This window comes from Daktulosphaira vitifoliae, unplaced genomic scaffold (assembly GCF_025091365.1).
Source record: "Daktulosphaira vitifoliae isolate Bord-2020 unplaced genomic scaffold, ASM2509136v1 Scaffold_5, whole genome shotgun sequence".
Classification (NCBI taxonomy): domain Eukaryota; kingdom Metazoa; phylum Arthropoda; class Insecta; order Hemiptera; family Phylloxeridae; genus Daktulosphaira; species Daktulosphaira vitifoliae.
The window spans coordinates 11694483-11708085 of NW_026099576.1; the positions used below are offsets into that span (position 1 = coordinate 11694483).

General features: G+C 24.1%; 1 protein-coding gene across 2 annotated transcripts in view; it reads left to right on the top strand.

Moving 5' to 3' along the window:
• LOC126906618 (protein TANC2) overlaps nt 1-13603 on the top strand; it is a 76996-nt gene that overhangs the window by 9730 nt on the left and 53663 nt on the right. For both annotated transcript variants that reach the window (XM_050687292.1, XM_050687295.1), the window contains exon 2: nt 1297-1485. In XM_050687292.1, the coding sequence (XP_050543249.1) occupies nt 1335-1485 (151 nt within the window). In that variant the 5' untranslated portion in view covers nt 1297-1334. The remainder of the gene's footprint in view (nt 1-1296; nt 1486-13603) is intronic.

The following is a 13603-nucleotide window of genomic DNA, read 5'->3' on the forward strand; positions in this document are numbered from 1 at the left end:
TTATTTTTTTTTTGTTTTATAAAATACAATTAGTTAAAAACTAAAAAAAGTTCTTTTTGTTTTCTCATAAATAATCACATCAAAAAATCAAAACTTTATTAATTTTAATTTCTTTAAGTTTTTGATTAACATAATATGACAGTTAATATTCGTGTAAAGCTACATTATGATGATAAATTTTAACACACACAAAAAATATTATTTATCAACTCAAAATTTTGAAATAGTTTTAATTTTTTTTTAATTTAGTATTTTAATATTTATTTGAAAAATATTTTATTAATTTTGAGTACAAGTATTCATTGCATTTTAAATATTTATATAATTTAATTAAAAATAAAAAAATTAAATTATTAAAATACAAAAGTACAAAAATATTTCACACCCGGTTACTGATATTAAAGCAAAATATTTGTTGAAAACTCTATGAAAGAAAAGTTTAACATATAATCTCCTCTAAAGGTGTGCTATTTTTTAATTTAAAAAACTTTAAAATACTCAAGTATATTCTTTAACGTTAACACTGTGAACAGCTGTTTCATTATTTGAATAAATATATATTTACTTGATACTAATACATCATAGTTTTCCATTACTATCTGTACGATTTTAGTGCTCATTATTAATTTTTTTTATTATTGTATATATAAATAAAATAGTTAAATTTTTCCATTTTATTGATTTTTAAATTTTTGTGTTAAACATCATGTATTATGCAATTATTTTTTAAACATTATATCTATGGGTTGGATATGATATCCTTGTGATTCAGCTTAAACTACTATCATAAGGCATAGCTGCATATTATTCAAATTACGGACATCGGATATATGCCTTAGGGCTACATCAAAAACCGTATACTCAAACCTTACGACATATAATAATGATTTTATATAATTATATGTATACATTTAACAAGGTAATATAGTAGTCTGGGAATATGCATAAAATAAATCTTCAAAAATACTGATATACACTCGCTGGGTCATTCGATATGTTATGAGTTTATTTTACTTTGTGAAATAAGTTATCTACACCCTTGCCTTGCCAATTTTTCCTAAAAACGATTTTATTTTATATTGATATAATGCAAATTGTGTTTATTTAATATTTAAATATTTATTAATTGTAGACAATATAATCAAATATAAAAGGTAAAAGAAATAACTACTCTGTACCTGAACCAAATAAAATATTACAAAGCCAAACATTTTAAAAATAAATTGATCATGACCATTATTGTTTTATTTATTTTAAATTATTTTTAATAGACTAAATTATATTCCTTTGTTTTAGAAAATTTCAATTGAAGTTAATCAAATTTTTAATGTGAAATGGATAGTTACATTTTGACACCATTGGCTGAAATGGAAGATTTGGAAACGACTGCGATGGACTCAACTATGAATAAGACTGCTGAATCGACTATCATCCCTGAAGATTATGTACAGTCACTAGTGACTATTGAATCGAATTGGGCTAACGGTATGGAAAAAATTGTTTTATCATTTTGACTTTTAATGTTTGTATATTTGAATACTTGTAAAAGATTTAGTAATAGATTATATTGAATGGGTAAAATGACACATCGACAAGTAAATCGGATTATAAAAAATATGCTTAGAATGAATTGTACAGTAAGGGGTTAGTTAAGAAATCCATCTGTAGATGGAGCGATCAAATAGGTCCCAGTCGTCTGTGTTATGACATTTCATAATTGCCTATATAAAACACAAGATAAGTGGTTTGATAAAAATGCTTTTTGATGCACATAAAGATAACATTTAATGCTTTTGAAGTGCATCTTTACATTAGATATATATATTTGTTATTTTTAGTTTTATTATTTATTCAGGTTACACAGGATAAAAAATAATGAAACATTTTCTGTTGCTTGGATAGTCTCTATGAAATTTTGATTCTGACATTGAATCTAACTTCATATTTTTTCTACGACATCCAGTTTTTAAGATAATTACTAACTAGTGATTAAGTGATAAACAATCAATTAAATAATTGTAAAAAACTAAAATTAATTTTTTTTTATTACATAATTTGACTACATTAATATATAATAGTGCTAAATTTTTGACTTATCCTTCAATTTCAACATTTTTTTTAAATAAAAAAGAAATTATAAAATGATAAAACTTAACAGATATACTTATGGCATTTAGTCTCACAGTTATTCAAATAAGCGTAAAGAAAATTACAAATATTTTGCAAATTACAATTGGTCACTCAATTTAGAAGTACAAAAATCAATTTAATCATGAACTAATTGTCATACTCAAAATCGAAATTTACCATTGTCTTAACCGTCAAAAAATGCTTAATGCTGATAAATAATTTTTTAAACACTTAAGAAACTGTTATAAGAAAAGACTTACAAATATAAAATTGCAATTTTTCCTAATTTTTTTTTCATATTTGCATTTTTACTGATTATTTTCCATGTAAAAAAAATCCATTAAATGTATATTTTTTAATTTCTTACAAAATTATCTATCTTTGGAACTGGTTTCATAATTATAATTTCAAAACAAAAATAGTTTCAGTGGAATATTTAGGTAAAAAATATAAGTCAATCGCATTAAAATTTAAAGATTTATAAAAACGATTGAACTCAACGGAAAAGCCAAAAATTTAGCAATACTCTTTTTTAACATCATCAAAGTTATTTTTTAGTTTTTACAATGATTTAATTGATTAATTATCGCTTTATCACTAACTATAATTATCTCAGAAACTGGATAACATGGGAAAAAGCCATATTTTAAATTTTAATTTCATAAAAAAATTTTCCTAAATATTATAAACAGCAAAGTGACTATAGTTCTGTATTATTTTAAAAATTTTTGGAAAATGTATTGTCGCAAAAGCGGTTTTGTAATGTTTATTTAGGATACTTCAATTTGGAACTAAAATAATTCAACCAGTGTATTATTATTCATAGTTTAGAGAGGCTATTGTAATAGACTTCTTCTGTCAAAAATATTTTAAGTTTTGAAATAAAAAAGTTTTATTATGTAAATTGGATTAAGAATTTTTAATCAAGACAGCATTTTATGATTTCCAGTATCTTAAAGGAAGTTTTCAAAGTATAAACCTTAAATAAATATAATTAGAGCCTTTTAAATTTAACACACAGAATGTCTAAATTGAACGCGCCAATAATAAACAATTCCACTTGAGTAGTCTTTGTCGTAAATTAAACGAACGTTTTACCCCTTTTATAAGTATACTTTACCTGGAAACTTTCGTTAGAAGACCTGAACTTTAATAGCATGAAACTAGCAGGGTGCCGAAAGCTCCAGCAGAGTGTTGATAATTCGGCAATCATCAAAACGAGGAAACTATGCATACAAATTTACATATAAAGTCCAAGGTGAAGTCGCTTGGAAAATTATTTCTACGGAAGAAATTCAGCTTATACTAATAAAAGGAAATACAAAATAATATCTCAGCAATCATAATTTTATTGTTATATATTTTAATAATAAACTTCATTATGCTTAAGCAAATTTTACTTAACAATTACAATTTTTAATTTAATCCTTTTTCAGAGAACTTGGTTATATATTATTTCTTTATAATGTCGCACCTAATTTTTTTATTTTTAATAGAGAACAAATATGTCAGATTGTTTCAAATTATAATTATTAGAATATGACCAATATAATGGCGTATATTTTTCATAACTATTATAAAAAAAAACCAACATACAGTTGACTTATTAGTAGTAAGGCATTGGTTATTTCACAGAGATCTCACTAGCAGAGTTTTTGTTAAGTGTATGCAAATGAATTTTGCCTACTGCAAAGTAATAATTTTGTACAGTATAAATATAAAATCATAACCCATTAATTATATACAGTAGTATTGTGTATAAAATGAGTTGACATTAGAAACAACCATGAATAATGATGAATCCCCTGCGTACAAAAATAAGTCGTCAAATTATCATATAAACATTACCCAGAGACATGTGAAGTTCTGAAAGATTTCTCTTAAATAACCCTAGGACGCTTAATGCCCGGTTTAGAGAAGTTAGTATATGCAAAATTTTAAAAATGTTTTCTATATAATAAAATGTTTGTATATATATGTATATTGTTGACATAATTAGGAAGATTAAAACAAACTTTATAAATGCTTTACGTCACGAACCCTGGTAATGTCTAATGGAGGCCCAATACTTGTATGCAAAGTTACTGAAAATCTATGTTTATTTTGAGGTCCATATTTTGTAGCTTCAATTATAGTATTAATATACACTTCTAAAACGCGAAGTTGCATAGCTTTTTGATTGTGATTTATTTATTTCGAAATCTACTCAAAATCATGTAACTATAAAAATATGCTCTAACATTACATCGGTTTTAACACTATTTTTATGCACATAGTGTATTCAGATTAATACTTCAGGTTTTGTCTTATAATAAAAATATATACAGAAGCCATGGCGATATAGCGTTCAAAATACTTACCAGAGTAATAACATTCATGTACAAAATTTAACGTATGGTTCCACTAAATTAATACACTCGCCTATCACATAAAAAGTATTAGATTTATTTAGTAGCAAAATGTTGAATTAGCTGAATAATTTGAATGGACCCTCATGGTCTATTATGAAGAAATGTTATTACTAGAAATTTTATAGAAATTCGATTACTTATTACATGGTTGTGTTTTCGTTTCATTTCTTAACAGATCCATTTAAACCACAAATGGCTTGACCTACGTCTTACTCTATACTGCTATAATAGCAACACGTATATATTTGATCCAAATTACAAAAACAAATAAAATACGAAATTCCCACGTCTGTTGTAAATTTAAGTCAAGTGCTTTCAAGTGTCTATTGATTTTTTTCATTTATTTTTCATTTAAACTCTCCTCGTATAATAGAATCAATAAACTTAAGTTAAATCTTATTCTATAAATCAATACTGCGTCTTAGATGTTATTATTTACTTATAGAGAGAAATGAAATTATAAAGCTTGAACAGTGTTCAATGGCTATAATTTTATTACGCTGTATTTCACATCTTTTAAGAGATGCATTGTTATATATATATATATATTTGTATGCTTAACAATTATTTTCTTGAAAAAATACAAAATCTAAACTGAGCTTTCATAAATAAGAATAATAGCTTAAGGTAAATGAACTAATTGTTGTATTATTCCATTCAACCAGTTTAGTTTATACCTTTACTTAATACTGTTTTATCTTTATATTATTGAAATTTATTGCACCATTTTTGTTTTATTTTCTATAGTTGTTAAATAAAAGTTATTATATAGACTAGAATAGAATGAACATTAGCTATTCGCTAAATACGTTCTTGTTATTATATTTTATGGACTAAAATTTTTTAAATATCGTTAAAGATTATAAGTAACAAAAAACGAATTTATTACTCGATGATGATAGCATTTGATGATAGGTAGTTAAGAAGGAATAACTAAGCTTATAAAATACGGATAAATTTAACGAGTAGTGTAAATCCTTTTTTAAAAGGGTAACATAATTTAAAGTGTTCCTTCGGGATGACTCCCTAGCATATTGTATGATGGTTTTAACACTCGCAACAACACTCTGATTGGCTTTTAAAACTGTTTGTTGTCTATTAACCCCTAAGGCCATTTATCTGCCCATTTAAGGTGAATTGTGATCGTATTTTTTATTTTTCTTATTTGTTCAGTTATTTGATGTTGATTTCTTCAATCGATGTCATGTAAAGGCGTTTGCCTTTACATATTGCCGAAGATCGAGTCCAATAATTAAACTCTTCTAATGGATAGCTGAAGTCACTACTGGGAATGTAAATTATTTTGCTGTCAAGCTACTGAAATTAGAGAAAAATAATTATGCTGGAACATTTCCAGAAACACCGGACCGCCTGAGTAATCTTAATTGGACGGCACTAATGAAATTAATCGCCCATTCTTATCAGAGAGGTGAATTTTCGAAATCGTTTTTAACCGTTCAACTTGCTGCACTGACAACTAGCCCCTCCTGAACAACATTCTAGGAAGTTTTACAACAATAGATTATACCTCATTAATTATAGTTTCCAGATAATATTAATATCTTGTGACAAAAGGTAAAAAAAAAGAAAACCAAAAAGCATCACGATGGAGGCTTATTGTAATATATAATATTAAAGTTAAAAAAGTAACCTACCTACCAGGAGCATTAAAACTACAGCCAACATTCTGTACAATTTCACGCTAATGTTTCTTTTTCATAGACAACATGAGTTCAACTTATTGACTAATTAATTAACTTTTTAAAATCATCGAGTATGATTTTTAAAAATTAATTATAATATAAACGTGTACAATGATGAAACGTTGATGTTTAAGAGTACAAGGAAATACAATACATTTTTCTTTTTGTCTAATAGGTAAAAAAATATCGAAGGACCAAGTTAATTAAATAACTAGTTGACTCATTTTAATACTCTTAAGTTTATCTAAATGACAAATTTATTTAACCAAAATTCTAAAAAAAAAGCAGGACTGAGCTTATTAAATTATTTTCCAGTCATTTTAAATATAAACTCAATTATTTTTTCCTTAAATAATAATACTATTATATAATACTTATTAACAGGTTAAATAACTTCAACTTATTTATATTTATAATATGTAGACACATTTTACGGGAAAATACACATTCAAATCGAACCACATATTTTTAATAAGTATCACATAATATGTATAGTTATGCGTAAATGTCGAGCATCTCATAGTAAATTATAATTTTGGTATTTCGTTGAAATTCCTTTTGTGTAATAACCCCTTGTAATATTAGCTGAGAGCCGATTTGGCTATCCTAGTCTCTACGATATTACTACAACCGTAATTAAATAAAGTATTTCCAGAGATATAGAAACACATTCTATAGACCATCCTTTTGGAAATAACTTTATTTCAGCTACATAATATTGAAATATCTTTTTCTGTACATTTTTTTATTGGGAAGATCTAAAAATTGTTTTTTTAAAAGTTAGCCATAAAAGAATTTATATCATAAATTAAAACAGTGAATACGTTAATGAAAATTAAACGGCAATTATTTTTTTTTTTTTTTTAACATTTTTTATCTCAAGTTAATATTTAAAAACTAATATAGTAAATTCTTATTTGACAACTAAATCGTATTTTTAAATATAATTTTATTTGTTTATTAAATTTAAGTAAGTTATATATTAGTATTATATATATCTGTAATACATTACAGATAAATTAGTATTATAAATCTTCGTTAATGAATTAAGAAAATATACATACTTTTTGTTGAAAATTTCGATACAGTTCATTTAAACTATAGCTGTCTGTTTAAGCTAAATTGATTCATGAAACAAAATCACCAATTAGTAATGTTTATATTTTAACAAAAATAACATCTTGGTGAGTCATTAAAGTTTTCATTGTAAAAACTTGTAATTAATTTTTCTATTTCATTTAGAAAATTTTGTAAAGTTTACGTATTTTTAGTTAAATTTTATTCACAAAATTTTAATAGCTTAGAAAAACTATAAGTGCAATCAAGCGTTTAATCATTAAATTTCTTTTTAAATAAACTATAATATAACTGTTATATTTTATTATATAAACTATATTAACGTGTTTGTATAAAATAAATGAATAGAGTTTATGTATAGGCGGATAATTAATTTTGAATAATTTTGATTTATATATTATTATGTAGGAAATTTTATGTCAGAATCATTATGGTATTTTTATAACCAATTAGTTATCAAGTAACTCTTAATTAAAAATATATTTAAATCACGTGTTTTTTATATGAAATATTATTTTAGATTTATTTGATATATTGGAAAGCAAATAGTTATTACTTGACCCCTTTACATAGACTCAGTCCAATTCTATCATGTAAATGATTTAATTATCTTCTATTTCAGAAAAAAAATTAATTAAACTAAAAAAAAGAATAGAAAGGCTACAATAAAAATCTACTACAAAGGTTTTTTTTTATTTATATAGATATACAATTTGTGAATATTTCAAACAATTTTTTTGGAAAACCTTTGTTAAAAATTGTAAATATTTTATGTACAACATATAGAATCGATAGATTTTGATTTTAAAACTAATAAATTGTATTATTTTATAATCATATTTTCTATATTAAATCAAAACTAATTAATGGACAGTCGTTTAGAAATTATTTCAAAAAACCCAACACAGTGGGGTTGCGGCACAGTGGGAATGTAGCATAGTTTGGTTAAGTATAATGATACCTGACAGTGATTATAATCACTATCATAAAAAATGTTTTCATGCAAATCTGTAAATAGATTTTAATTTTAAAAAATTGGTGGATTATTTTAAAAGCTACATGATCTCCTATTTCCTTATTTATATCCTCATTACAAGTTTTATGATTTATAAGTGTAATGTATATATATATATTTATAATATATAAAGGGAAATAGTCCAATTAAAAAAAAAAAGTATATCGAATGAAAGAGGGATATAAATATTATTTTTCATACAAAAATTGTATTGATCTATACACTTTTCAATAAGTTATAGCATTATAAATATAAAAATGTAAAATACAAAATAGAGAATTGTCACACAAAAATAGCATTCGGTAACCATTTTCACCGAAAAGACAAAATAAAGTCCGAATTTATTTTTTCATAATAAAGTACCTTACATTAGCTTTATTTAAGATATATATAAAAATGTCAGACTTTCTTGAACACTTTCAAAAGTTAAGTTGAAAAAGTAAATTTTTTGTGAAAAATTTGTCATTTTATATCCCCGCCTGTGGGCAGGTAAAGGGTCAGATTTATAAAAAAAATATACCAAATGATAGGTAAAGATATCAAGCATCTATATAAAAATTATATTGATTTGCTCTTTTTTGAAAAAGTTATGGCAGTTTTAAGTAAAAAAATTTCGAAAATTAGCGATTTTTAAATTTTAAATTTTTTGTAGGTTTCTTCCATTTACGGAGAACGAGTTATATTTTTTCAATTTTTGTGAATAATGTCTTAGACTAGATATGATTTTTGATAATTTGAAGTATTGTTGAAAGAAATCGGTTTGACGAGAACTGAAAAAAGGAGTGACATACACAAGAAATCGTATCGTAGCTAAAATAAAATATATAATTGTAACATTAAATTCAGCTTCGTTTCCATAGGTTATATATCTAACATGGTATTTTACCTAATCTTTACTTTAATAAAAAAAAAATGTACTATTAATAGTTTAATAAAAGGAACTGACGCAAAATATAAAAAAAATGTAATAAGAAACGATGAAATTAAAATTACACAAAACATTTTATTTCATTACTTTAATCTAAATAAAATAAATATACTATAAATGTTTAAAACGCATTGGTTTAACAAAACTTTGTAAAATATACTAGATATTTTTTATTTCATATGAAACTAAATTGTCAGCATAAGTAAAAAGCTAAGCTTAAGTCTAAGGCGAACCCAACCCAACCTTCAAATGGTTTAGGTAGGCATTAAGGGATTTGCGGTAAGTAGCCGACATTTATTCTATACGTTTTCCATCCAATTACTATTCTTTAATATCCCTTGAGGTAAGTAAAATAGCGATAATAGATGCAGGAGAAGAAATATTCTTAAATTAGGAATTGTATTGTGTATTATGTTAAATAACTTATAGCAAAATATTTTAATGCAATTCGTTAATGAATTTTGATTATAGAATAACTTAGTTTTTTTTTAATTTTGATCAATTCTTTAACTAAAAAATGATAAAAAATTACTTCGTTGGTTAATTTCTTCAATGTAGCTTAAATCTAAGAATAGAAATAATAAACAATTAAATTTAATGTGTCTCTCAAAGAAAATTTTTAAAAGAATTTTCAATACTTTTTATTATTAAATTAATTTTGAAAAGTTTTTTTTTTTTTTTTGTATAAATTATTTCGGTAATCATTTAATATAAAATATTCAACCATTATGTGTATACTTAACAATTTTTAATTTTATGATGTAAAAATATTTTCCAAGTTTATTTATAAACCATGATGTTATAAAATTTAATATTTTGAAAATACCTTGAAAAGTAACTAATAAAATGGCATTGGATCAATCAGTCAACACTTTAACATTGATGTTCGCTGCGCTGTTGGTTCCCAAATGGTTGACCATACCGTAACATTAACTTTAACACACACTTGGCTCCCATAATGGTTCTCTCCGCCATAATAGGGTTGCGTTAGGTTAACAGCAAAAAAAAATGTTGTCATGCTGTTAAAGCAAACCTAACCTCAAATAGTTAGTATACAGGCTATAATAAAACTTGCTTATAAGTTAAAATATTATTGTCTTGAATTTTGACAATGAATCGAAGAATAGTCTGTTTCTTTCCATTTAACTTGTATCTTATATTTTTCACAAGAGTATAAAAAATGATTTAAAAGATTGAAACTAACTTTATAAGCCAATAGAAAAATTCTGTCTTGAACGTTTTTGTAAAGTAAATTAAATATTATGTCTGCATTTTTTTCCACAACATATTTAATTCAAATAGACTTAGTTTTTTGTAATTATTAACTTTTAAATTACTAAAGTAATATTTTATACCTCGTAGACAATTATTTATAAAAATATCAAATTTCAAACTATTATAAAATCATCAGTGTACAAATTTAGTTTTTATCTTTCATATAGTAATGACGTCTTTAAATATATAAAAATAAAAATTTAAAGCACCCACTAAATAGAATTAAATTAAAGTTTTTTTTTTTTTTACAAAACAACAACGTTATTTGGTTTAATTTGATATATATATATGTGGGAAAATGCAAACAGGCAATTACAGGAACAGAGCGAAGACGCAATACTATTATTTAATTTATATATTTATAAATTAATACACAAAAACTCTATTAAATGTTAACAAACAAAAATAACACATATATTTAATTACACACGAAAACTCTATATAAAATATTCACACAACACAGAAATAAAATATAAAACAGAATACACTTATAAACTACAGAATATACATAGAGACACGTCTTAGCCGACTCACGACTTGATTTAATCTCCCTCTATGTACTTGATACCACTATCTATCTCCAGACCCTGGAAGTGGTGACATCTAGATACCAATAGTACCCACATATATATATATATATATATACTATAGTTATTTCTTTAGTAGTACCCAAATTAAATATTCAGTCTGTTCAGAAACATTTGTAATTTTCAAAAATGTTTACACGCAATCACATTTATTTGGACTATATTTATATTAATATATTTTTAATTACAATTTATGATATATTAAGGTTATTTTTTAACAAAGATCATTTTAAATCTTATATGTAAAATAAATTACACACAACAAGAACACAATAATCTAAACTTAGATCAATTACATAGAGTTTACTTAAACGATCTAATTATATTATTATAAAATGTCTATTAATATAATAATTAATAAAATTACGTTATAGAATTGATAATGGTCAATTGATTTGTAAAGTTATTTAATAATGTAACCTCTATTGTTTGTCCTTAGGAAAACTATTTATATATTATACAATTTCAAATATATTTCACTGATTAAGTTCATCAATATAATTAATTATAGAATAGATAACATGAAAATCCTCCTCGTGTTTAAATATATTTTTTAAATTATTCAGAAAATGTTTTGCATTTTCTAAACTATGATACTTTATCGTTTCAATTGAATTAGGATTGTGTCTATTTGGTTTTTTAGGATACGTTTGTTTGCCAATAGGATATAATAACTCAAGCCCATTCAACTCATATTGATCACTCAGCGTGCAATTTAATTCATTACAAATAGGTATCAAAATGTTTTTTATATCCCGTATAAAAATTTTCAGTTGGGTACTACGAAAATCATATAATTTTTTATGGCAACTCGAATTATTATTAAATCTAAAATTCAAACAAAATTTTTCTTTAGATTTTTTATTATACTCTGGAAGATTATTTATCGTGTTTTCAATATTATTAATGATTGGATTAATTACTGAAACGTTTTCTTTGTATAAAATATTTTGATAATCTTTCAAAATATTTATCCAACACAGCATGAATTCATGAATATCTTTTATATCTTGGTGTTCGAGGTATAAAAAATGCTTCCAAGTCAATCTCAACATTACAACATTTAACTGTTTAAAAATACTTCTATAATATGAATTCAAAAGCAAGAGTTTATTGGTAGACCAATTCGTTAGATGGCTTAGTTCATTTCGAAAACCCCAATAGTTATTTTCATTCCAATGCACTTGGATATTATAATCTCTTTTTAAAGCATCAAAAACATCGATAGGTAGGCTAAAAGTATTTTTAATTGTATTGTACAAGTTAAATATATTTTTAGTTCTTAATGAACTACCTTCAGTATTTGTTTTAACTAAATCAAGAACTTGTTTTGTGTTATCATGGATATACTTCATTCTTTGGCTTGGAATCTGTTCCGTGTATAAACTGAGTTTATGATCATCTAAAACATTATTCATAGGACAATTGTATTTCTTAATATCCGATTGTAACATAGCTATTATGAAATGATGGGTTTTTAAAATGTCATCCTTATTTTCCCATATAGTTTGTTGGGTGCTCTCATTATAGCACAACTTTATTATAGTAAAATATAGGATCAATAGCCACAGTGATCCAATTGAAACGTTTTTTTCGTTATAAATTGATGCTATTTGTCGTAACACTGCTTCATCATAATCTGTAACTGTTGTGGACACTTCGACATAAGAACTACTCATCATGGACATACTAATTTCTAATTTTGTGTATTGCATATGAGTTAAACTACTTGATAGGTAAAAACATTTTAAAATATTAATATCGCCGTCTAAATTATAATAACCAGTTTTTAAAACTGATAGGCATTGTATTATAAAAAAATTAATTATAAATATGCTAAACACAGTTATTATTACACTTTTAAAATATTTCATTATTAAATTTTAATATTTTTGATTTACAGTAAATTTTATAGAACTATTTAAATGAATAACAGATTAAAATTGTCTGTAATAGAATTATTGTTTTTCTTATATACGTGTACATAAATTTAATTTACTTAGCTAGAATAGAGTACAAAATTACACTTATATTATTTTTTTTTATTACGTTATTTTTACTATTCAATATTTAGTTTTGAATATATTATCTATTCAAAACTAAATATTGAATAGTAAAAATAACGTAATAAAAAATGAAATTTATATGATGCTTTTTCAGTTGTTAAAATATATTTTTGATGAGTAGATATTTTCTGTATAATGTGAATTGGGGCAAATATTAAGCCTATTAAATAATTTATTTCTTATTTATGTCTTAACGTTTAGGAAATTGTACCGAAGCTATAACCTAATTATTAAAGTGTCTAATGACATTAATTTAATGAATCGAGTATATTAGTGTTAAGGAGTTGACTTATAAATACTAACTTTGAATGATCAATATTAGCTTCGATGCGAAGCTGAGAAGGTATTGGTTTTACTAAGATGTGTTTTTTTTTTTTTTTTTTTTTTTTTTTTTTTTTTTTTTTTTTTTTT